The sequence below is a fragment of the Trichoplusia ni genome, chromosome 10 (assembly GCF_003590095.1).
Source record: "Trichoplusia ni isolate ovarian cell line Hi5 chromosome 10, tn1, whole genome shotgun sequence".
Taxonomy (NCBI): Eukaryota; Metazoa; Arthropoda; class Insecta; order Lepidoptera; family Noctuidae; genus Trichoplusia; species Trichoplusia ni.
Window position 1 is genome coordinate 13,079,698 of NC_039487.1, and position 27,356 is coordinate 13,107,053.

General features: G+C 34.7%; 1 protein-coding gene across 1 annotated transcript in view; it reads left to right on the forward strand.

Annotated features, from left to right (window-relative positions):
• Positions 1 to 20,720, forward strand: part of LOC113498283 — a 183,786-nt gene extending 163,066 nt beyond the window's left edge. The window contains exons 2-7 of the mRNA XM_026878238.1: positions 7,668 to 7,882; positions 10,747 to 10,882; positions 11,373 to 11,506; positions 18,465 to 18,667; positions 19,096 to 19,241; positions 19,576 to 20,720. Coding sequence (XP_026734039.1) covers positions 7,668 to 7,882; positions 10,747 to 10,882; positions 11,373 to 11,506; positions 18,465 to 18,667; positions 19,096 to 19,241; positions 19,576 to 19,646 — 905 coding nt within the window. The 3' untranslated portion in view covers positions 19,647 to 20,720. The remainder of the gene's footprint in view (positions 1 to 7,667; positions 7,883 to 10,746; positions 10,883 to 11,372; positions 11,507 to 18,464; positions 18,668 to 19,095; positions 19,242 to 19,575) is intronic.
• The last annotated feature ends 6,636 nt before the right edge of the window (positions 20,721 to 27,356 follow it).

Below are 27,356 nucleotides of genomic sequence, written 5' to 3' on the forward strand. Positions count from 1 at the left end.
ACTTTCTTCAAATAAAAATTGGAAACTTCCAATCGTAATCTCCTGGACAACTTATGCACATGACAATTAATGAGGCCCCGCTGTTTGTCCACCTGTGTATTCGGGATTGCACTTGGATGTACCTCATGAACTCTCATAGATGGATAATTTAAATTTAATGCTTGTTATGGTTATAAATTTCTTTGGAACAATTTATTTCTCATCAGATCGACTTATTCTTCAGTATACAAAATCTACTCAACATTGACCGATTACCATTTTGTCACTAACAGTGATGTGATTTCATGCGCAGAGGCGTTATGTAATATTATGAATTTCAGGTAAAAAGCTGAACAATGTTTTTCATATGCTATATACTTTTTACCACGATAAGTGAAATGTATTTTTTCACTGAGTGAGACTGATTAAATATTCGTCTGGCAAACGGGTATTAAATTATGTTTTATATCTGAGTGTTTATGATGACTGGAATAATAATGCCCTTTAGGGACGTGCTTGCGAAAACTATTATATGAGAAGGTAATAAATAAATTAAACATTTTAAAATAATTTAGACAACTGGAGTCGCAATAAGAACTAAAAAAGGGATCATTGTATCAAAACGACTGAAGTGCCAAAATTGTTGAGAGTCCTAATTTTAGATTTATATCTTATTAACGGTATCGATGCTATTGAAAGTTAAGGTTAGTGATAGTAATGCCTAATTTTCCTTAAACGTATTGCATACATTTTGAACTCCAGATTATAATTAAGTTAACAAAAAAAAAAATGTTTATCTAATCCCATCATAAAATTATAGGAACCTGTTAAATCCAACGTGAGCAAAGAGGAAAATATTTTTATTAAAAAATAAAATTTGGAAAACGCGAACGTTGCCACTATTCTCAAAGCTGAGCAAAATTCCGTATAAATGAAAAATTCTGCATAAACGAGATAGACGTCGTAGCTCGCCACAATCGATCGATCGTGCCGGAGTCGAGAGGAGATACCAGAATCTTTTTCTAAAAATGAATTTAGGTTTGAACCTCCTTTTTGTCGCGGCTGACACGAGCGATGGCTATTGTTTCTTTTTAATCAAAGGAAATCTCTGTTAACGAAGTTCGGATGAAACTTCAGCCGTTTGTTAGTTGAGTCACGAAGTTCAAGGTGATTGCTGGGAATCAGCGCTGGCTTTTGTTAAAGTTACCTTTCTGAACTTAGGTCTTGTTTTAGTCCCCGAATTACTTTTACATACCTGTTCCTTACAATCATTCAGTCACTTGGCATTTCAATCGCTACCAGCTAGAGAGTTTCTTGCCTCGTTTTTTATCCACAGCTAGAGTATAAAGAAGCGTTGTGTTTGCGATTCAAGATGGGAGCTATTATCTCGACTTCCAAAAACTTATATTTAATAGCCTAGTGATAAGCCTGTTGATTACCAAATAATCTTTCTATTACGAAACAACTCCGTTCATAAAAAAAACCTCTCATAACTCACATCGACACTACTTCGACATTCTCACTTAACACCAAAACAAGTTCATTACTTCATTCGGCTTCTACTACAAATCCCTGTTAAGGCACGGAACATAAAGAGCCTAATTAAGCGACAGACTCGAATGGCCCGACAACGCCACTGTTTTGTGTGCCCTTAAATTGTACTGCACACTTCTGCTGAAATTTAGGCCATTAACGTGTGGCTGTAAATGTGTGGTTAATTGAGAAATTGATGCTGGGATGGGAAGGGAAGTGGTTTTGTGAACTTGGTGATAGAAGTCCAATTTTCAACGATATTTGTGTTAGGGTTAGATTTTCAGTAATGACTGAATGTAGCTTCGGCCGTCGTTTACGGCGCAGTTTTCAGAACCTGATTTGAAGAAGTCGGATTAAAACCATATTCCATGTTGAAACCTGTACAAAACCTCCATAAGTGAGTTAATAAAATTCATTTTTCTCGGAAACCCGTCTAAAAGTGTTCATAAAATTTTGCTGCGAAAGTGCAAAAAATGACCGCCTTTACTGGGTTTTCGCTTCCAAGAATTTTAGTTAGCATAACTTTACCCAACACTTCCACTTGTACTGAACAATCACTCCTTGACAATTTCTCACGCCAACTAAAAATAAACTAAACAAGAAAGAGAATCGTGAACATCTGAGGGGACTTAACAACCGTGTAAAGTCTAATCGACGTCACGGCGAGGGGTGTGCGAACACGCCGGCTTCATTCCACCGCCTTCATTTCCGTGACTCCCAGCTACTCCGAGTTACTCCGAGTTACTCGCTTACTCCGAGCCCCCAGTGTCGAGCCTCGTGCGACAAGTATTAACGTGTGTACGTGCTTCGATGCACATGTTCTCATGTTTTGGTTCCTTTATTGATAGCTTTGTGAGTCGATTTAATGGGGAAAGGGTATTAAAATGATATTTGTATTCTAGGGCTGTGAGGTAACGTCCGCATCAAACAGTATGTTCTTGTCGAGGATAGTAATTTAAAACATTTTATGGAAACAGTTTTACCTTTCTTTTACTATAGTTAGAAACAGATTAGATTTAATATTTTGTTGATTGACTTCAAAGTATAAAAACTGCAACCTTTATTGCAAATAATAAAATAAGTAACCATATATTTCTTATACATGTTAAAAACATTCTCTTTTTCCAATTCGCTCGCTAATATAATACAGCTTTGAAGCAAAGTCAACAAAGACTTGATTATTTGTTTTCGTAACTAGTGAGAGAACATTAGCGCTGGCTCCTGAAATATCCCCGTGTCAATCCCTGGAGCGAGACATATAGGACTATTACCAAGCCATCCAGTTATTGCCGAGGAGGCGCCGTCATTATCTCAATGTACCCTATACATCGACGCTCGCACGAACACTCTTGAACATTTATTACGTTCATTAGCTTCAAGTGAATGCGCAATTTGATGAGGTTCGCGTATGGAGTTAAGGTTAATTTGCCGGAAGATCTGCTTGTGGGTGGACTGTTTTTTAAAAGGTTTCTCGTGCTCGCGGGGTCTGATGGGATTTTTATGGCCTTTGTAATGCTGCTTTAATTGAAATTGAGATGTTATTAACACTATGTGGGTTTGTAGAGAGACATGAAAGGCATGTGGGGTGTGCCTTTTGAGAACATTCAGTATGAAAGCCTTGGATATTAGCTCCTAATGAGGTGATTAGAATGTAAGTAGGATTATGTAGACTTTGGTTTCTTCAGTGTTGGCTGAGCTTTAATGACCTGTATGTTGTGTTGTGAATTCGAATTTCTCTCATATTAAATAATCAATGCAAAGCTGTGTAGTGGAAATGGTTATTTCTAAAGCCATATTATTTCTGTTACCATTTCGAAACCTTATATCTCTAAACACTACCGGTACACAAATCTCTCTTTCATTAGTAAATTATATTATAACCTCGTACCTAAGTAACGTGGGTGCTCCAAACATTTATGTTATCATTACTTTTTAATTAATGAACTTAACCACTTTGATATCTAGTATCAAAAGTAATTTACCTTTCATATAACGTTTTGGCTTCTGTTATCTGCCGTTATTACGGTACCAAAAAGTTTCTACATTTAAATGCTTTGAGTTACTCCAAAAGTCTGTACTGTGAACTCTGAAAATAGAACTGTATTAAATGAGGGAGAGAGACGGCACGCTATACTTTGTATAGCGATGTCTCATTTCAAGACAATCGTTTTGCTTAAACAGCTGATAGCTGGAGGCTTACGAATCCAGAAGTTAGTGTAAAACACATTTAAGGTTTATTAATATTTGGGAACCATTTTGTGGTTTTGTTCAGCGACTGTTTCAGTTCAGTTTTAGATGTTTGATAGAACTATAAATTTGTCGCTTGGATTAAGTTTTTTTGGATTTACTTTTTTATCTAACAAGGTATATTCCGGTAGATATTAGAGTAAAATTAATACCAAATGTAAAATAGACAAAAAATATTAAAAAAGGAAAAATCAACATTCAGATTTTTAAGATGAAAAATACAAATATTAGTTCATGAATTGCAAATCAATCACAATAAAATTAAAATACAATTATCGCCATTTAAACAAAAGAAGATTTCATTATCCTCCAAAAATAAATCTTATCTTTTTATAAATCCATTAAAAACGTTTTTTTGCCATGTAATTCAAATCCCTATTGAGATAATACGCGTAGCGGGGCGAGAGGGGGGGGGGGGTAAGAGGAAGGTCGCGAGTCCGGGGTTGTTGCCCCAGCTGCGAACACACAGACCCCTAATGACCCCCGGATTATGCAGACCCACACCTTAATTGATTGTTTGTGAAATTATCTAGATTTTGAACAAATCAACTCAACTTGTGGAGTGTATGAATATGAAACATTTACGGAGGTTATATAATCAGTTTATCATGTTTAAAACGAAAATGATTTCTAAAATATACTTTATCTATTTTGTGAATTGTTTTAAGCGCAAATTACAGCAAATACAAACAGTAAATGATATTTCATAGTATAATACGCCCTGAAGGGATGATATTGTCACACTGTGTTGTTGATTCGCTCATAAGCAAACACCCAACCAATATCTTGTTAGAGACCGAACTACATCACACATTCATGAGCCCTCAACACAAACACTTATTGAATTTACCCCAATAACAACTGAACATCATTCCATTCAATTGGGTCCATACATTACTGTCTCACGAACACGCCACAATGCAATTACAAAACAATACCAGCAATGTATCAACAGTAAATCAAAACAATCGCTTTAATAGCGGCACAAACAATGTGTTATCTAATCCGTGTTCAAAGGGTGGTCTAAAGGGTGACAGACGGACGCAGGTGAGCTGCCACCGTACAAGTAAGTCAGAAGATCCACTAGATATGTACGCTACATTGGAAGAGGAAGAATTATGTAATATTTTGTAGAAGGTCAACTTTGTTAAGTCTATGAAAATATGTTCAGTCGTAATCATTGGAAATTGTATAATTTTATATAATTTTAGTCCATAAATCTAAATGTTATTCATTCTCAATTATTTTTTATTGGAATGCCCAGTAATAATAAGGTTAAGCTAAAAGCTTCCTTTAAATACATATTTCTGTCGAAGTTCAATGTTTTTAATATTGTATACTTTACTAAATACCAAACAGCTAGGCCACGTTAATAGTTAAAATGATGGACCTTCTAAAACTTATCTGTATCACGCCGTTAGTGATTAGTGACCACGTACCAACTGAGACCGTGTCGCCGTGTAGGGTTGCCACGTAACATGAGGCCTGCCCGAAATTGTTTAAAAGGTATATTTTAGGGTTTTTGGATTCAAGAGGGCTGCGGTTAAGGGTATCCGGTTGAAACGAGATCGTCGCAAATTTGATCTTTGATGTTGGATATGTTAAACAAAATGAGGTATCGTATGGCTGGTTGCTGTAAACCGTATTTTTTGTTGAGGAATATGTTCCTTTTCGTAGTCACTTTTCTTTGAGTTTTTTACCGGAAATGTAATATGTTTTGTAACCATGTAAAAAATGGACTTAACATGCATTTGCATGCAACGAACGTTGTTTTAGTATTACACAACCGTAAAAAAATAACTCTACATTAAAAAAATACAACAATACACTTAAATTCTGCAGCTTTACTTAAACTAAAGTTTAAGTTTACCAACGATTTAACTGACATTACCTCTGTTACCCTAAGTGCCAACCCTAGGTTACTACAAGGCTTCTTCTCCTTGACCTGTCCCCCGGGAGGTGTTCACACGACGCACGGTTACGTTAGAAATATTGTTTCTAAATCACTCCGGGGAACTACGAGACCCTCAGACTTAGCCCTTTATCACTGACTCGAAACGATTTACAAAGTACTTTGGGCTCTACATGTTTGGGAAGTTTCATTATTGAATTTGCGGGAAAAATAATTCCGGGATAAGATTTTCGTTTTTAATTTTTTGTTTCAGATTTTTGAAACGCCTGTGTACACCACACAGGTACATTTTCTTTATAAGTATATATGTGTATGTATGTGTATATATGTAAATAATATTTCATTTTATTTTAAATTTTATAAGGCCTAAGTATATAATTATCATTAAACCATATGCTAACAAACGAGAAGTCTTGAATAACAATACAAGATTAACAGACATCATTATAATTCTCATCACATTTCAAAGTTAAAGCTTCTCCAAGTTCATAATTAAAGAACAAAAAAACTAGAACCAAAAAACTTTTTGATATTCTTGGTATTAATATCATTTTCCATTAAACTTCCTTATGCAAATATATTCTTCCTATAGTATTATTTTTAAGAACAAAATATGAAGGCATATTGTCAGTATAGTTATTTGTTTATGTGATATCTACATTCAGGGTAGCTCTCTGGGGGTTTGCTAGGAATGGAGTCGCACGACATTTGCATATTTTTTATCAATTTGTACAATACGTGTATAGGAGCCACTATTAGTCCCCAGGGACATGTGAGGGACTGGAGGAAATTTTAATTTTAATAAACATATTTTGACCCTTATTAATGAAATTGTGGTAAAATGTAGACGTATACACCTAACATATAGAGCAAATAATAAATGTAGTTGAATATGCTTAGCCATAATGATAATCGCAAAACGCAGTAAATTAGGTGTGTGAGTATATTAAAATCCGAATGTCGAATTTGAATAACGTGGTCGGAAAAAAAACGAATAAAAACGTCGAAGACAAAAATGCTAGATTTTGAATCGATTAATCAAATTCATTCATTTTCTCCAATGATGCCCTCTACATCAGAAAAATCAAAGTTTAAATGACAAGCGGCGAACTGTCGCTCAGACTCCAATAAACAAAATGGCGTCGCTTAAGAATGAGCTGCGATTTAAATGTAACAAAACTAAATTTTCACCAATGCTTGTAACATTTCAGCTTAAAATGCCTAACATAGTTTCGAACAACATTAATTTTGTGTGCTTGGCAAGTTTAAAAATCTACACTTCTTGGAATTATATCCATTTCAAATAAATTTATAGGTACCCACTTTTCAAGTTTATTTGCCACCCAACCGATTTTCTTTTATTTGAGCCTTATATTACGGAACCCTCATTGCCGTGTCCATCTTGCACTTGATCAGTTAAAAGTTTTCACCGGTCGTTAAGTACGCAATTGTGATTTTGACATTTCTTTTTTTTTTAATTCGGCCAAGATATATGGCTACGGTCATTCGGAATAAAACCTTTTCTGATAAAAAAAAAAAAAAGAATTAAATTTATTACGGTTTTTGATACTGTAGGTATATTGTTAGATACTTATGTTTGTATATTTTTTTAATTTGTCGGCTATGTGGTGGTGACATAGACTATACAACGAAATATGAAAATTAACCATATGCATTTTTAAAAATGAACATAAAGTTAGAAGTCTGAAAAACTCGAAAGTTGTCGTATTATTATTTATTTATTTCTCTCCGTGGAGGCTTTTAATTAGCAATTTGATAATTTAACATTAATTTTATACTCTTGTTCCTAGTCTGTATGATAGTCTGTCTTCTTTTTAAAAAAAAACAGGGTAGCTTTTTTTTTAACGAAACGCAATCGAAACATTATATCAAACCTATGTCTATTAATTTAACATAACTTAAAGCTGCAGTTGGATATTTTATTTGTTCATTAATTAACTTTTTATAAGCTTGACGCCATGTTTTTTGCCCGCAGGAGGAGTATGGTCCCTCCGCAACCTGTCCATCTCGGTCCCCCGCGCGGTGCTCTCGGGGGAGGGCCAGTCCGCGGTGCTGCGCTGCTCCTACGACCTGGAGGACGCGGCGCTCTACTCCATCCGGTGGTACCGAGCCGAGACCGAGTTCTACAGATATGTCCCGAGAGAGATGCCGCCTACCATGGTGTTCCCACTGCCTGGGGCGTCTGTTGACGTAAGTACATGAGTTCTACAGTAAAATTAATAATACTAGTTTATCAATGTCCCACTACTAGGCACTGATCACTAGGCCCATATTGAGAAGGTTTGAGTATTGATCAGCACGCGGGCTCATTGCGAATTGGGATTCCAAATTTAAAAATTTGGTTTTGTCTTCGACGTTCGTCAGTGGTGTCTTAGAGAAGTGACGTTTACTTGCACGAAATATTTAATAAATTCTATAATACATGTAAAAAAACAGATTAGTGTTTTGTCTGCGTTGGATCAAAAAATTAGAAGCAATTTCTTTCTACATAAAAAAGACAAATAAAAATTCCATCAAAATAACAATGACTCTTCAAAAACTTAGGCCAACAAATAATTAAAACATTATAGACACTTAAAAAACAAATTCAATTCGACCACATGAAATTCAAGGCTTATTATTTTAACTTCGGTTGCAGACTAATGAGAATGAAAATAGTTTCTTTGTTTGTATAATTAAATATCAAGAAGCAAATTAGTTTCGAGAAAAACTTCTTATCTCGGTTTACTTTAAGTTATTTACGAGGTTGTCGAACTATTACGATGGTACAAGAACAAACAATGTGACTTCTCAATGTCAGAGATTCGATAACGTAAGATTTTTGTCCAAAAGCCGTAAAACAAAACTATTCCTTTATCACTTGTATGAGAAAATATGCTATACTCGTACATGCATCATAAAAGTATAAAGATCCCTAAAATATGTTCCAATGTTTGCAACTAATACTCTTTATATTGTTCAGACAACTCAAATGACACTTTCGCAGAGAAAACAAAGATAACTATGTAAGTTTATAAATATAGTCAATGGTAAGGAATTGTTCAAGCGCGAGGAAATTAAATAAAATCTGAAGCGGTGTTTCCCCTGGATATGACATGTAACGTTTTAAATGAGGTTAAAAGAAGAGTTTGTGCTTGCTCAAGTCCAAGAGCAGTGGTTGACACTTACCATGACTTATCTGTGTTTAACGAATTTATTTACTCATAAAGAACAATATACAGTTCACTTATTAATGAGCTTAAAAATAGATACAATATTAAAAAATAACATTAAGCGATCGAGTAAATCTAATATACATTTTCAAAAATATGTTGCTTTAGTCTTTTTTTAAATACAGCAAGTGATTTGCTATCCTTTATATTATTTGGTAGGCTATTATATAATTGTGCTCCTTCGTATGTTATAGTTTTTTTACCATAGTTAGTTCTGTGTCGTCGCAATTTAATTTTATTAGTATTTCTCAAACAGTGATGAAATGATTTTTGGTCAAGTTTAATGTCAGATTTTAATTCGCCCGTTATTATCTTTCTCACCAATATGCACATAGAGTAAGTATATATTTGTTTAAGATTCGATATTTTTGTATCGCGGTACAGTTTCCGTGTCTCAGTTAACCGGTCATACCTAAATAAAGCTTTTATTATTTTATTTTGTGATATTTGTAGGTCTTTAAGATTTGACTTAGCAGCACACCCCCATATTTCAATTAAGTACTCTAGATGAGATTTCACCATAGAGTTGTATATGCTCATTCGTACTGCATGAGGAATACATCCTGCCGCTCTTTTTAGTATTCCAGTAAGTGACGAGAGTTTTGATCTTACGTAAGCAATATGGTCTTTCCAAGAAAGTTTGTCGTCCAACCGCAGGCCTAGGTACTTTTCTTGGTGTGAGTGTCGAAGAATAGTATTATTTAAGGTCAGTGGAGGGTGCTGTGAAATCTTTTTGTTTTTAGCAGTAAATAACATATACGAGGTCTTATCTGCATTGACTGTTAATAAGTTGTTCTGACACCAGATACTAAATTTGTGTAGATCATCTTGTGCTCGACTGATTAAGTCTAATAGATTTTCCCCAAAGTAAAATAGGCAAGTATCATCATATATCTTCTGTTGCTAAAAGTGCTGGTGTAACTTTCACCATAGCTACAAATGTATACTGTTCTACAAATATCTCGATGCTCAGCGAACCAGAATTAGCAATATAATTTGCATTCAAATATAAATTTACATTTTGAATATTTCTGTCTTCGGCACAAATTCATATTTAATTCAAATTATTTGGTTTCTTATTCAAGGAATATCCCGGGATGACTATTATTTGAGAGATATTATGAAAGAATGGATTCTTTGCTTTTCGTTTTAAGTTTTGAATGAGTTGAATTTTGCAAAATACGTGAAGATGTATCTGAGTTGTACAGTTTTTGATTTTGTTCAGATGTAAGAGAACAATATATTACAGCATTCAGTTGAGGCTTTAGTGAGTTATAAATATAATCGATTAAAATGGATGACCTAGACCAAACAATGTAATTTTTTTTTAAATGTCTTCTGCATTAATGAATTGAATCTTTCGCGGTGGTTTCACGAACATTTAAGACACATGCATAAAGACAGTCAGACTGTGGACAAGCATTTGTGGATCAAACAAATGCCTGTCCTACGCGGGAATCAAACCTGCAATACTTCAAGCTCAGTGGGAAAGCGTGGTGGCTTCCACTCGGCCATCCCTGAGGTCATAGTATTCACCACTAACTGACTGACCTTCCTGGTGATTTAATCACCGTTCAAAAAATCTTATTTATCTGCTGTTTTGCTCGATACAGTTTCAAAAGCCAAAAACCCCCGTTTCGACTATAAGTAACAAACTATTTATTTTTATTAAATGATGCAACGGTTTACTCACGCGTACTTATCGGGCGTGCCCGACTAGTTTCGAACCCAACCGGAGTCTTTAATCATAACCTGACGCGGCGGGGTCGCGTAAGTAAACCGTAGCATAATTTAATAATGAATCTGTCTCTCGATAGTTACTATAAAAACTTATTTGTCCAGTTAACGCAGTCAGACCACCAGCAAGTCCGCATCGTGAACCTGAACCGGCGTCTGAGCGGTGACTACCAGTGCGAGGTCTCCGCGGACGCTCCTCTCTTCCACACTGACATACGATCAGCGCCTTTAACTGTTGTCGGTAAGCCTTCATTCAACATCAGACCGTGTCACTACTTACTCAAGATCTATTTTTGTTTTCGAGTAGGTCAGAATTTAGTATACAGATGATTCATGGTACTTGGTTCTGAAATGTCATTCTATGAAGGTGAATTGTACAGGTCACCTGCCTTTGTAATTCTGCTTGAAGGTCTCAAAAGAGAATCTTGTCGTTAATCCTCTTAATAGGTTGAGATCGGTTTTCAGTTTCACAAAACTGTATAGAATATTTAATAAAGACTTTATTCTGAGAGTATTTTGTTTCAATTCTGTTTTATTATTATCTATTGTAGAAATGTGAGAGGACTCAAGCATTCAAAAAATATCTACATTATTAAAGAAAATAAAGTGATACATTTTAAATTTTCTTATTATTTTTTCAATCATCTGACTTACACCCAAATATAATTTTTGCCTATATAAAACAGCATATCGCATAGTCTTTAATAATAAAATACTATATTTCACAACAGATCCGCCATTCAGAGCTCCGCACTTGTCTATATCCCGGGACAGTTACGCGCGCGGCGACATCCTCCGCGCGAACTGCTCCGTGGACGAGGCCTATCCCGCGCCCAACATCACCTGGATCCTAGATGACCATAAGGTGAGGATACTCATCATCGTCAATATCAGCCCGGAGAAAACCACTTCTGTATATGCTCTTATTAAAGGTCCAGGACCAGTCTACCTTAAAATACTTACACATCTAACATGTCCACGAAGATAAGTCTTGTTTCTCAATTTTACAATTTTAAGTAGTTTGGTAACAAGATTTTGGTGGAGCACTTTCTGAACATGCAAAGTTTCATAAAAATTAATAGTCACATTGATTTATTCACGAACCATACACCAAAAGATTTCTTCACCTAAAAATAAAACAGAAAAAACAGAGCTATATTATTGATAAATCTGGAAGCCAACGTAAAAGCACAACTAAAAACACTTTCGGAATTTCATTAATCTCTTCATCTCAAGCCTTTTTTGGGATATTAAAAAAATGTTTTAGTGGAACGAGTCTCGAACTTCCTTATATTTTTATTCAAGCCTCAGGAGAAACAATGGAGTATTATTCATGGATTCTTATTCATTAGTAAGAAAGGATGTTGTTATATTATTTTCGCTTCGCTGATCTGGTCCCGGGTCACCAGTTCATCTTAGATAGATGAACTCTAAATTATTTCTTAGTTGCCATTTGCTTCACGACTTTAAATTTTCTCAGTGTGTGACAAAATATCATCATCAGTAAATATTATATCAGGATAAACTTTTACTAAAAAATTTAAGACGTCGTCTAATAAAAATATTCCGTGCGAATAATTTATAGCTTACTTTATAACTTAAAGATTTTGATCTCTTACAAAGCAATCTCACCAATCACTTTAGTCGATCCTACAGACTTTCAAAGAGTTAGAAAATCTGTAATGGCCTCCAGACAAATCACGCCTAGAAGATAACATTTTAGACGAATTAGTACTCAAATATTCTTTGATATTACAATTATTATTTTAAAGTGCAATATAATATACCTACATAATAATATTTTATTACAACCTGTTCTGTTTGAGAGTTATTTTTATAAAGCCCTTTGTCTACCTTCATTAGTAACTTCGACCCTTGGTCTTTGTAATAATTTTGTAGTCCGCTCTCGATTTTGTTTTCAGCATCTGTCTGGAACGCGCCTAAATAACATTACAATAGTATAACCTCCCCGTAAAAATATTAGTTTCATAACACTTTAATAGTTCATTCAATATAAAAGTGCATTATAATCGTTTAACTTTATCCAGTGCTAACTGTGTCGCATGTTACATTCACAAAGAAAGTAAATAAACAGTAATAAACAATAACTATAAAAAGTGCATGTTGCGGTGAATAATAACGCGTGTGTATGGGACTCTCACGGTTAAGTGTGACGCATAACGACCAAATTGGCGTGCGCAGTGTCAGCGGTGCATCCAGCAGTGCTACCAACCTACATTGCACCGAAACGCACGGCGTTGCGTTCCATGCTTGAATACACCTCTATTTTAAGCATCATAAAAGTGCGTTCAGAAAGTGCATTCAGTGATTACACTTTTTGACTACACCTGACTAACCATGGATTTTAAATGCTGTCGTCTACGTACCAAGAATGTTAATAAAGAATTGATATGTAGCCAATGTTGTGATAATTATCATATAAAATGTATTTTCCCAAATAAAGATGAGGTACCTAACCGACGCTCAATGTCATCGTGGCTTTGTTCTGGATGTTCCGAGCAAACTGATATTGCAATGCCACAAGTCTCCCCATCGCAACAAAATGTTACCATAAAAAAAACACAGCAAATAGTAAGGAGGATATTATTTCAATATCAAAGGAAGAACTACGAAGTATTGTCAAAGAGGAGATTAATGCAGCTTTTTCCAACATTAACTGTACCCTATTGGAACTGAAGTCTGAAGTCACTGATCTACAAAATAATGTTAAGTTTTTAAGCGCGAAATATGATACAGTCATGGAAAAAATAAACTGTCTAGATAATAAAGCGAAAAAAATAAATACTCTAGAATTAGAGGTAAGTGATCTGAGAGGCCAATTAAAGTCTATTGAGGGTAATATTGAAAAGCAAGAACAGTGGGGTAGACGCTCTAATATTGAAATTATAGGCCTACCTGAGAAGAATGGAGAAAATTTGATGAACGCCCTGTCCAAGCTCGCTACCTATGCTAAATGCCCCTTTAACCCGCAGACTGATATTGATTTTGTTACTAGAGTAGCACACTTGAATAAGGACCTTAAGAAGCCTAAGCCAGTAATAGTACGGTTCTTAGCCCGATACAAAAAGGACGAATTTTTATCCCGTTTGAGAGAGTTTAAAGATATAAAAGCGAGCGACATTGGTTACTCCGAGAACACCTCCCGTATTTATTTTAATGAACACTTAACAAGTTGCAAAAAAATGTTATTGAACAAGGTAAAAAAGCTAGCTGTAGAAAAGCAGTATAAATATGTGTGGGTCAAGAATTTCTCAATATTGGCACGAAAAACTGACTCAAGCACTGCTATTCATATTTCATCTGAGGATGATCTAAAAAAGTTGGTTTAAGAAGAGTTAATAGTATTCATTTGTTCCTTTTAGTTATTTCTTTATATTTTATGTCATTTTTTAAAAGTATTTTTCTTAGGCAGAATCAGACATTAGTGAATTTGTTTAGTTATATAATATCAATATGTGTCGTAATAAGAGAGGTAGTGTGGTTATATATTATGCGGTTCGAAAACTATTGTACTAGTTCTATAATTGCTTGCACGTGGGAGTTACTTGGGTATCCTATAACAGTATGTTATGTAAATGTTATATTTAATTGTTACAAAAATTATTTCAAAAATGCTCTCTGATATAAGCATATATTATCAAAACGTTCGTGGGCTGCGAACTAAGACAAGCTTATTCTTTAGTAATTTACTACTCTGTGCTTATGACATAATTTGTTTAAGTGAGACGTGGCTGTTACCAGGGATTTTTAATTCTGAATTATTTGATGATAGGTACAGTGTATACAGATGTGATAGAGATTATACCTCCAGATCAGATAAGATGGGTGGAGGTGTAATTATTGCTATTAAAAAAGGTTTAACGATTAGTGATGTCAATATTAGCCCATCAAATGATTTAGTATCGGCTGATATTTTGTCATTAAATATTCTTACAAAGGAACGTTCTCAAAACTCAAAACTAAGGTTGTATTGTTGTTACTTCCCCCAGAATTGTCTCCAGCTTAACGACGAGGAGACATTTTATGCTCAAATTTCTCAATCTGTTGTCAATAATCCAAATGATCGGTTTGCAATAGTTGGAGATTTTAATATAAGAAATGCAGACTGGATAAAAATATCACCAAATGAAACTATCTTAAATTCAACAAGGGATCCTTTAGCTCTAGCACTGTCAAACTTTTTGTCATTTAACAACTTTACACAGTTTAATTTAATCGGGAACGTTAATGACAGGATGCTTGATTTGGTCATTAGTAATTGTAACTGCAATGTTGTGAAATGTATATCTCCATTAGTTAGCGAAGATCCTCATCACCCAGCTCTGAATATTAGTATACCAAATATTCATTTCAAAAATTTGCGTACCCAGCATGCGGTGATACGTTTGTTTGGCAGTGCAGACTATGACTTAATTAATAATCATCTTAGCCGCATTGATTGGGATACTGTTATAGGAGAAAATGATATTGATGAATCTTTGTCAAAATTTTACAATGTTCTCGATGAAGTAATAAGTGTTCACGTCCCTACTAAAACAAACCTAAACAATAATAAATATCCGCTATGGTACTCTTCCGCGTTAGTAAAAATTATAAAAGAAAAATTGAAATTCCATAAGAAATGGAAACGTTATGGTCGTTATGGAGACTATCTAACTTTTGTGCTCTTAAGAGATAGGCAAAAGAGAGTTGCTAAGGAGTGTTACAATCATTATATAAGTAAAATCGAAAACAATATTGCTAAGAACAGTAAACATTTCTGGGCCTATGTCCATTCTAAAAAAAAATCAAATAGTCTCCCAGATAGTCTACACCTAGACGATGTGTCTTCCTCTGATGGTGAGACTATTGCTGGTCTTTTCAACACCTACTTTGGCTCCGCTTTTGAGAAAGACTTAGGAAATCCGCTGATCTCATCATGTGGCACTGCTAGTCACACATCATTGAACTTAAATAAAATTAATATTTCCTTAGACACAGTTTTTAAATATCTAAAAAAATTAGACACTAAAAAGGGTTCTGGCCCAGATGGCATTCCAGCACTATTTCTTCAAATGTGTTGCAAGACCTTGTCTATCCCTTTACATAAACTATTCAATGTATCATTGCAATTGGGTGCCATGCCACTGTTATGGAAGCGGTCTTTTGTTGTGCCTATATACAAGGGTGGCGACAAACATGACATTAAAAACTATCGTCCTATATCGAAATTTAGTGTTATCCCTAAGCTGTTCGAATGTATCGTTTGTGACATTATTACGCCGCTTGTCAAACCTATATTGATAACTGAGCAACATGGTTTTGTAAGTAGGAAATCGACCGAAACTAACTTGTGCGAATTTATTGATACAGTAATCATGGCTATGGATAATGGCTTTCAAGTTGATGTCGTGTATACCGATTACTCAAAGGCATTTGATAAAATTTCTCATCGATTACTCTTACACAAGCTTGAGGTAATCGGGGTACATGGTGATCTATTGCGCTGGCTAGAGTCTTACGTCGAAAATCGTACACAAGCTGTTACTATCAAAGGTTTCTCTTCTACATTTATACCTATCACATCAGGTGTGCCTCAGGGATCGCATCTCGGACCCTTATTATTTAATATCTATATTAATGACATTCAAACAATTTTCAATAATTCGAACTTTTTGTTATATGCTGACGATAAGAAAATTTATAAGGTGATTAAGAGTAAAGATGATTGCATCAAACTACAAAATGACATTTATAATTTATGTAACTATTGTAATAAAAATATGCTTTATATAAATACTAAGAAATGCAATGTCATCACATATACGAGAAAAAATAAATATATAGAATACGACTATAATATGAATAATGAAAGTATTAAGAGGGTGTCTGAGGTGCGAGACCTGGGTGTGCAGTTGGATAGTAAACTAATCTTTGATAGCCAAATCACTGCTGTTACGAATAAAGCTTATCGCCTACTAGGGTTTGTGTTGAGGGTTTCTAAAGATTTTAAGCGCTTATCTACATTATTACTCCTGTATAAGACCATTGTAAGACCCATTCTCGAGTATGCATCTATAGTGTGGAATCCGCAATACAATATTTATATTGATCAGATACAAGGTATCCAAAATAAATTAATGAAGCATTTGACATGGAGAAATAATAAACACCCCATAAGTCTACCTTATTTACCCACTCTACAGGCCCGGCGTAATGAACGAGATTTACTATTTTTATATAAAATTGTTAGAAATCAAGTTGACTCTTCTTACCTCCTAAGCAAAATAGGTCTGAGATGCCCGCGTTTTAATGTTCGTGACAAGTCTTTGTTTTATACGCCCACTACCCGAACTAATTATGGTAACAACTTATTTATAATAAGATCCTGCCGCTTGTACAATAATCTAATTAATAATAGTTGTAATTTAGATATATTTTATATCTCTTTGCCCAAATTTAAAAAATCTGTTCGCGACTGTCTGGTTCATGCTTCTAGTAATTAATATTGTTTCTCGATACGTAGATGTAAGGTAACTTCTATTTTTTTTTTATCTAAATTGTTTATATTTGTTTGCAATTCTTTTTAAATTTTATTCAGTTTCGCATTTGGCGCAAATGTTTTAATTTAGTGTGGAAACTGTTCTGGATTGAGTACTGTTTATTTTGTATGTATTTTATTAACTATATTACATCTGTTTGTTTCCCAAATAAAAAAAAAAATAAAAAAAAAAAAAACATTTACCATTTTTCCTAAAGGATAACAAATTTGACAAGGCTTCTCTCATCTCAGATAACGAAAAGAATAAAAAAAGTGATCACAAGTCTCATATTTATGTGGGATTGAAAAATGCTACTGGCATTACTTATATTTTTTCTTAACGCAATACATTTAATATTTGATTTTTGATTTAAGAATGAACGGAAATAACTTTCGGATTTGAGAATTTTCGAAAAGACAGTTGAAATGAAGACGTGATGTGAGACTGTGGTGTGACTATGTGAATTGAGGACTAAGAAAATGTTGATTTCTTTTACTACTGCCTACTCAATAAACGGCTTAAACGGACGCTTGTTTCTCTCTTTTCCCTTTCATCCTACATTTATGCTATTTACTTATCTTCCCCAAATTTCCTCGTTACCTCTCACAAAATTATACAAAAATTTTCAAAAACAACTCTAAAATACACAAACCCGTCAGTTTAGTACATCAGACATTTGGATAAGCTCACCGAGAGCAGGCCACTGTCCACCGCCTGATCCCTTAAGCTGGGGTTCCGAGGATGCAGAAACCCCTCGACGTCACTCAGCGAAACGCAACGGGTTTAGAATTTGCAACGAAGTTTTACTGCTAAGCTTGTGGATATTTGCGGATTCTACAAACTCATTTAAAACGCTCGGAGCTGAACTACGTATATGTAGTTAGTGCAACATGGTCTTATTATTTACCTGCTAATAGAAACTGGAAGTGAAACTGCTGAAACAGGAGAAGCATTTAGGGATCTCGAGTTTCTTGTTTTTATCAAAGATCTTTTTTTATTCTTAGAAAAAATATTTTAAAGTTTAATCAGAATGAAGTTCGGTATATTGCAAAAAACTTGATATTTTAAACACGAACTGATCAAATAATAATGAAATTCGATACATCATTTGTAGAACTTAATATTCATTTGAAATTTCTCAGAAATCATGACATATTTTTTTGTTGTTTAAATATGCGAGTCTACTCCAAAAAAAAAACTGTATTTGTGGAAAAATATCTTCAGCAAACAATTTTGGACCGAAATTTATTCGGCATTTAAAAAAAAAACATGTTTTATCAGATCGCAGAGACAGTTTCCTGGAAAACTTCTGATCTGGACTTCAAGGAACGAGGAGCCTTCAGTCGCCTGGAGATCACAATCCTGGAGGCGGAGCACTACAAGATGGGCCTGACGTACACCAGCGCCAGCCTCAGCAGGGCTTACCAGGACAACTACTACAGCTATGAGAAGCAGCCAGAGAAAGAGGATAAAGAGATTCTGAGGTAAGATGTGTTTTATTTGGTATGTTCTAAGCTTAGTATTTTTGCTGATGGTATGTTTGGAGTATGTAAGGAGTCTTTGGATGTGAGACCTAGTTTTAGAGGTTTAAGGGGTAAGGGTTTTTTCTTAAGAGTTTAGAACTAAAATCTTCTTAATGATATACAAATTTCGAAATCCTTCGCCTTTAAAGAGATGTATCACAAACTAATATTGTTACTATTTACTTAGCATGGGTCTTGAGATACAACTTGATGACAGACGAACAGATAGACAGAGGACCAATAGTAATAGGGTGCCGGTTTTACGAGTAAGGAAATAAAGTTTGGTTAAGGGGTTCTTCAAATTAAAGAAAACATATTAATCACACTTTTTTGTTTCCCTTTTTCTGCCTTCTAACACGATCCTAATTTCCATTAAATCACCTCACCAGGTACACGCTGGTCCCTCCCCCCACGGGGCAGTTCTCGCTGAGCTGCGTGGCCACGATCTACGACATCTACGCGCGCAAGAGCGAGCCCATACCCGTGCGGGAGGACGCGCCGCATCCCGCATCCGTTACTGGAGAGGACTCCTCAGGTAGTTGGAAATATTCTTCGGAATAACGAGTAAACAGGCATCCTGTCAGTTTTACAAATGAGAACACAGGTTTTGGTAATCGAAACATTAGAAGACTATGCGGTGCACCTGCCAAGTTGTTAATTGGTGTGAGATAAAGGAGAGGCCTCTATGCAACAGTGGGACAGAAAAGGCCAGGAAAAATTACTCAAATGCACATTACAATACCGATTTAGGGACAATTTTTGTTCTAAAATTCTCTTATGGTTAACTTGACTTCCAATATCGTCTATAGATGAGACGGCTGAATGAAATATTAAAAACAATCTTTACTTTACAAATGATTTTGTTCCAGGTACGCTAGCATCGCGCAGCGCGGCGCTAGTGTCGCTGTGCGCATGCGCAGTGCTGCTGCACACGTTATGATCGGCGCACGCGCCGCACACGCAACTCAATTAAACTCGCTAATAACGCACTGCGCGCGGTTCGAACACAGACAGTATGAACCAGTCCATGTTTAGTTAATTTAAAACATTATAGAATAATATTGCTTTAAGTATTATAAGGAAAGGTAATTTCAAGATTCTGATTTTCTTGTATGTCAAAAAATGTCTTGTCACAATTATCATTATAATGAACCTTGTCAAATACCCGGTAGGTACATCTTTTGCAAAAGACCATTATTTGCATTGTCATTTTTATGAAAAAGCATAAATTACTAAAATTCAGCCTATGTGAAGACTGCGACTAAAGGTTTACAGCGGACATTACCGACCGAAAATAAATATCTCTAACGCAGTCTGTATTTATATTTATTCCTATATCATTTACAAAATGCAATAGGTACGATCTTATTCTCGAAAAGCTATTATTATTAAATTCAGTTGTAAATTCATCACAACATAATAAATACAGTTAGTCAATTGAAGGTTCACGGCTCACGTGACTTGTGAGCGAAAACGCAGCGTTAACGTCGCGTTTACGTGACTCAACCCACGTGCAATTGAGTGAGTTGAGATATTTTATTTTAATTCAAAATACCAATGCTATAGAGCAGTGAAGTTGTGTTGAATGAAATAGCTTTTGCAAGTACAGGGTGTCTCGAAAATTTGTGATTTTATTTGACATATTATTTTGTTTATGCAATTAAAATGTTTTTTTGGTTTAAAAAGCAGTCTATTCTAATATTAATTGTTTTCCTGTAATAATTTTGATGAGTAGATGATAATTTTGCTCTTTAAAACTACAAGATGTTATGACAGTATAGAGAAGAGATGTAAATGTTCCTCAATATTGCAGATACCGTAATTAAAATAAAACCACACATTTTCGTTACAACTTGTTTAAGAAAAGAAAAGTAATTTTGTCATAATTAAGCAGCCATCCTACTGGAATTAATCAACTGAAAGACTTTAAGGAATTGTAATAGAGCTGTCAAAGAAAAATAAGGAAAGTTAAAAAACTGGTGTAAAATAATATTAATAACTAAATTAAGTTTAATTTAACTCACGAAGTTAAGTGTTTTTTATAAAAATCGTACTTAGTAAAAATGTTATGTGTAAATATAGAGATGTAAATGTATCTACACAATAAGCACTGAAAACGAATCCATTAAACAAATAGACGAAAGACAAGGTATTGTTGGCAACACTGTCCCGCTCACTCTTCTGTGATTAGTCGTAAGAGTGAAGAGGACAGACTGCGCGCAGTGCAAACATTACGTAAGGAAACTGAATGTTGTGATAGACACTGTAAGCTAATATTTGTACTAGGAGTAAGACATATTGTATATTATACTTATTTCAATGTTGCAGATTTAATTATATGTGAATATGTAAATAAATTCATTAGTTACTGATGTTTCTTGTTTCATTTCAAATCATTTTTATTATTATCTAGACTTTAAATGAGACAAGTTTGTTTTTAACATATCTCAAGGTATTCAGATGGGATATGGTGACTCCAGCGAACTTCTAAAAAGTGATTGTATATCCCACTTAAAGAGTCAAAGTTAGAACAGTTAAAGTAAATGCTTTTATATTAACAAAAACATTGAGATTGATGTTAAAATATCTATCTTAAGACTTGTTGCTAATGTGACCTAAATGGGCGTCGGAATTTAAATAAAAACTGGTGAGTCAAATTTGATGGAAACACAATATGAAACCAAACGACAGTTTCTCACGTCCAATGAAAAAAAATAAAGAAAGACAAAACTCAAAAGTTATTTATTCAAATTATTCTACTATGTAGCACTTTTTGAAGGTCAGGTTACATTGGACAGCACCAAGTTTCGCCCACCCATCACCGCTTCCTAAGTGCTCTTGCTGTGAGAGAAGAAACGACGCAACAAACTCCCCCAAAAAAGAAGCAAAAACAACAGTTCATCTTAACGATGTTCTGCAGTATGTGCGTACTAAGGTAACAAACATAAAAATATGTAAACGAATTGAGAGCTGACAACCTCCTTCATTTTGAATATCGGTTGAAAATAACAACAGAAAGATATACGACACGTTATAGTAAGCGGTTTTTCCCATTTACCTCATCGCCTCAAAAACCTCCTTTACTCAAATTTGTCAAACCCCAAAGAAAAGTTTATGAGTTTTTGGCTACCATTAACACACAATTCTTAGTAAGCATTATTTTGGTACAACAACATTTCTGGAACATGAGAAAATCATGTCAAACAAAATACCTTTTTATATACATGGACATTAGGTAGATTTTCCCCAAAAGAAGGTTATGGTCTTTGTTACGATAATTTAAAATTGGCTTGGAAAAGAAGCAAAAAGAATGCAATTAGCAAAGAGGATTCACAGTTGTCGTTTTTAATGACGGTTAATACTTTTCGTAGAATTGACTACACCCTGTACGCAAGCTGTTGAATAACAAGGTTTTCGTTGAATTATGGACAAGTTCAAAAGAAACGTATATAATTATCTACACGACCTCCGCTAATAAAGACTTATCCAAGTTTCAAGTAAAGCTAAAGTTATATTTACTAGATTTATTTAATAAAACAAGCAGATTAATCAGAAATTAAAAACACGATAACAATGAAAATACTCGTCATAAAGTCGTAGAAAAGTGAAATTTGTACATTGACACATCCTAAACTGACACTCCGCTGTCCGTCCGTCATAAGGTTATGTTATCTCGTCCACCGTGACATCTAGAAATGAAACCAAAAAGCCAGATTAAGATACGGTTGGTACAGATAAAAAATTGATTAAACCTTAAAGTTAGAGTTAGTAAACAAAATTAGTTTTTCTCTAGCTTATTCATAAGGGACCCTCAGAAGCCCGAGTCCAACTTGAAATTGTCAGGTACTACTCCATACCAAAACACCTATCTTTTCGCTCAAACACAAACAAAAATCAATAAAACCCATTGACCGACATTGTGTTTAACCGAGTAACAATATAAACGGTCTCTTCATTTGATGTGTCGTTACCGTCGTGTCTGTTTCTATCGTAAAACTACTAATTTGCCACTAAAGTGACGTTTAGTGTCACCGATGTCTGCACTTTTAGTACATCGGAATCGCTCCAAGACTGTTAAGTACACTTGCAGTCGTCACCTCGTAAAGTTAAACGGATTTAATATTGTTATCTGATAAAGTGTTGCGTAAGAACTTGGAATCATCTATGGTTTCCAGTTAAAGGCTTTTAAGGAAAGAATTACGTACTGGTACCCTTGTATAGAAAATAGAAATGCATAACAAAAGTGAGAAATATTAACAAAACAAGAAATATTTGAAGTGTTGGTAATGCCCTGTCATTCAGAGCATCATTTACTTCAAGAAGTTTCCACTGGTTTTTCATCAACTATTGTTCTTTTTCTGTAAAGCTTCAGCTGCATGCAAGTACCTAGTATAGAAACTTTTCATGCTACTTAAACGTATTTTTTAAGAGTAAGAAAATGTTTGACTCTTTCAATTCCCAAAATAGAACGAAATTCAATAATAATGGTATACAAATGAAAAAAACGTTTACCTATAGATAGAAGACCAACACATATTTTTCTAATTACATGTCATAAAATCAAACGAAACGACGTGATATCACATACGTACGTTTGAGCCAAACAATCTATGATTCATCACCTCTTTATTCCAGCTGACAGTTAAGTGGGTACCAAAATCGTGTAACGCAGTAATTAAACTCGTTATTAAAACTATTGTCTGACACCAAATGAATGCCTTCCTCGGCTTGATGAACAGGCTCAGGATCCAGTACAGCATGATTAATGACCTCCATTTCCGCTCGGATCGCAAATAGACGGAAATTGAGAGATTTTTGATTATTTATTCAAGCTACTAGACTTGTGACGAAAGGTAATCGTGGAATTAGTATTTGACCTTGAGTTGGCCGTAGTTTATATAGATATTTTTTTGTAATTATGTCTAAATAACCAATCATGTGTGATTTGGATAAATAGGTTACAGACAAAGAAGTCGATCGCACACCTCCGATCAATATTTTTTATTCAGTTGATGCAGTGACAACAGAAATACATCATCGCTGAAATTTTTACGAACTGTCACTGATCATGAGATACAACCTGGTGACTGATAAACGAATAGACGACAAAACAGCGATGCTCCAGTAATTTGTATCCGTTTTTAAAATTGAGGCACGAAATCCCAAATAAGATAGAATCCTGTTTGATGTTACTATTATTTTTGAATTTCTAACACTAGTCGTTTACTGTTGACACAGTTACTGAAGTTGCCTGTACCCTTAATCAAGTTGTCACAGAAGCGCACTCACTAAAATGTATTAACTACATGTCTTCACTGAAGCTATCTAATTTAAACTTAAAACTGTTAAAAGGAAGAAGCATCCATTACTCATCGCGGAACACCGAGCTATCTTCAACTTAAGCAAATATATTGGATTCACCGACAATATATTTACAAACAACTTATCCCAGAATTTAGTACAGAGTTTATCGTCTGAACGATATCAATTTGTCACCAATAGTGTACACTCCGAACTAAAATAGAACACAATCCAAGATAACTCAAGTAAGATCCAATGTTATTCAATTTTAAATAGGTTTTGTACTCGACCCTCGCACGTATCCCTCGTAAAATAAAGTTCAAAATCAGTTGCATGGACAGCAGAAATAGATTTGGCGATTCAATTCTTGTAAACTTTTGTGGATGGAATTTTGAGGCGTAGTTCTGAGGAGGTAAGGTCGAAAATAGTTTGGGTTTTTTGAATCTTGTGTAGAAGTCTGAAGTGCTCGTTATTTCTAGGCGGTGAGCAGTGAAGAGTGCTAGATACACCCAGTTTGGACTGGAGCCAGGCTGGATGCTCTGGAGATGGCACTCGCGGAGCTACGAGTCACTCTTGTTTGAGTACGGATATATTTGATGGTCATTTGGACAAGCAAGCATTGATAAGACGTTCCGAGAGCTGACATTGTGTATTTAGGTAGACTGATTTGTTGGAATTCATTACAAGTTAGCAATGTTACATGTATCGTACAGTAGATGAAAACCGCAGTACCAGTCTAAGAAAGTGAATTAAAATTTACATAAGACATACATTCCAACAAGTTTTATCCAACGCCATCTAGCCTTAAACTATGAGTACTAGACAACTTGTAAAAATACTTTTATATTTCTTAAAACATACATACGTTATAGACAAGTTACACTCAGAAATAGAACACAATACATAATCATGCTTATCATACAAACATTTGTCTTGATTGGGAATCGAACCCAGCACCTTCGGTATAGCAGTCAGTGTCACTAGCCACTAGACTGACAGACTACTCAAAATTCATTGAATCTTGTCTTTCATACATCAATTGACATCTTAGCTCTTTAAGAGTTAAGCAAAAATGAAAACCATCTGTGAACAAAATAGATGCTTTTCTCTACGTGAAATATAAAACCATTCTCCAGTAAGCGAGCCTGCAGACCGGTTATGTAATAAGTTCCTAACTTCAAGTGAAGCGTGAAACAACAAGATATATTAGAATTTTTAACTGTTGCTACAACTTTCAGATAGTTCTTACTTATTATTACACAGAAGAGGAAACTTCACTGTCTTTGTTTTCGTCTAGGTAAAATTGTACTATCGACCGCGTAATATTCCGAACAGCTAACTATAAAAATCAACCTTATGGCTTTGAGTTAAAGGTGTTTTTAGAGGTAAGTTGTAGCCTTAAATGTGTAGTTGACTATATCAATAACTTTTTAGTACTCAATTTAAGGTCATATAAAAGTTAAAGGAATTCTTTGTTATTCTCTTTTTAAGTATTTGTTAGAGTGATTCGGTTAATAAAATTGCATGTTCAGCATTTAATGGAAAAAAGCAAATTTCTGCAGAAATCTGATGACGAGGTAAGTCTTTCTTCTTCAAACAATTACCTGTGTTTCAATCTGTTATTGTGTACCTATGTTAAGAGCAGACAGATCGAAAGGCTCTCTTTAAAAATCTCTGATTAAATGAAAAATAACAAATCCGAAAGGGTAAAAATGGAACCTTTTAACTAAAGCTTTGATGTCTTCTCTTCTGTCCGTATGTCTGTCACCAAGCTGTATTTCATGAACAGTGATAGGTAGACATTTGAAAATTTATGTTGCCACTATCACAACACAAAATAAAAATATTAATCGAGGTTAGGCAGCGTCAGATACTTTAAGAATTTTTTTTTTCAATTTAGTCTATTTGTAAACTATCGAGTGACTACTTTCGCAAAAAATCCTGACTTTACATTTCGACTTTTCTTGTAACCAACAACCTTGTAATATTACATTATATTCCTGTAAGCTAAGTTTGTCACATTTTTCTTATTAATCTGGCGAACAATCGTAAGTCTTGCGACAGCGATATCGGGGGGGCGCCATGCTTTATGATCCAAGTTGGATGGAGCGCCATGATGTACGAGAGGTCAGACGCGTTGCGGAGATCAGCTGATAAACTATATCACGGATCCATTACGTTGTATGATGGGATTTCGGGAGTTTTGTCTTTGCATGGATTTATGTAAGACAGTGCTTTTAGATAATCTTTATCACGTCAAAAAACAATAATAAGACGTATAAATTATTTAATATTATTAAAATTTGAAACAATGAGAAAGGCCTTGATTTACGACATATTGCTTTATAATTATATTATGAGACACGTCTCTTGATCAAAATTCAAGAATTAAGATTACAAATAAAAACTACTGAGCCAAATTGGATGAAACGGGACCAAATGACATCTATTTTAAGGTCCATTAAAATTAATAAAGAAAATTTTTCACCTAGACCGAAGTATAAGGGTTACAAACAAAAAACCGCCACCATTTTTTTAAAGTCGCTTGAAAAGCAAGTCTTTACCCAAACACAACCTTACATTCCAACATCATTGCCAACCCACACGACACCCACAAAATCTAATACAAAGAGACATCACTCAAATGAATCTCTATCCTAACCTACATTATTATCTAGTCCACATTTCAGTAGCTTTACTCAGCTGTACTAAACATGTCGCCTACTGCTCAAGTATTCATTGGAAATATTGAAAATCCTCGTGGAATTGGGTCCCTGCTCCTACAGCTATATTTATCATCCGCCCATAGATATGAAGTAGATTCTTTTTCGCAGACGACTATGTTTGAACATGTTTTTTGTATGAGATTCTGAATTCGGGGTTTTTGAAAGGTTGTTTTTTCATTCATGGGTATGGATGGACTGATATTTTGAATCTAAAGCTATATGATTCAATGTGCTTAGTTTAAAATCAAATGAAATAGTTCACTCCACTTTTTTATAACAGATTCATTTTGAACTAGCTGAAGTGGACAGAGCCTAATTGGCTTCCTTGAGAACAAACATCAAAACAAACTCTGGAATTATCACCTTTTTTAATTCCAAAAAATGTGTGAGGCAGTTTTTGTTGAAAGATTCAATCTCGCTCTTCCATCTAAGCCTGAACCAGCTGCAATGTCTTCGGCAATTTCTAGACACCCATTGAATTGTCAATTTGTCTAAATTTTTTTTTTACACTGAATAATTAATTAAAAAACTGAAACATCATTCAGGAACACGCTATTATAAGGAAGATAACTCCTCACCAAAATGCCAATAACTTAGAATCCCAACTACTTGTACATCCACGG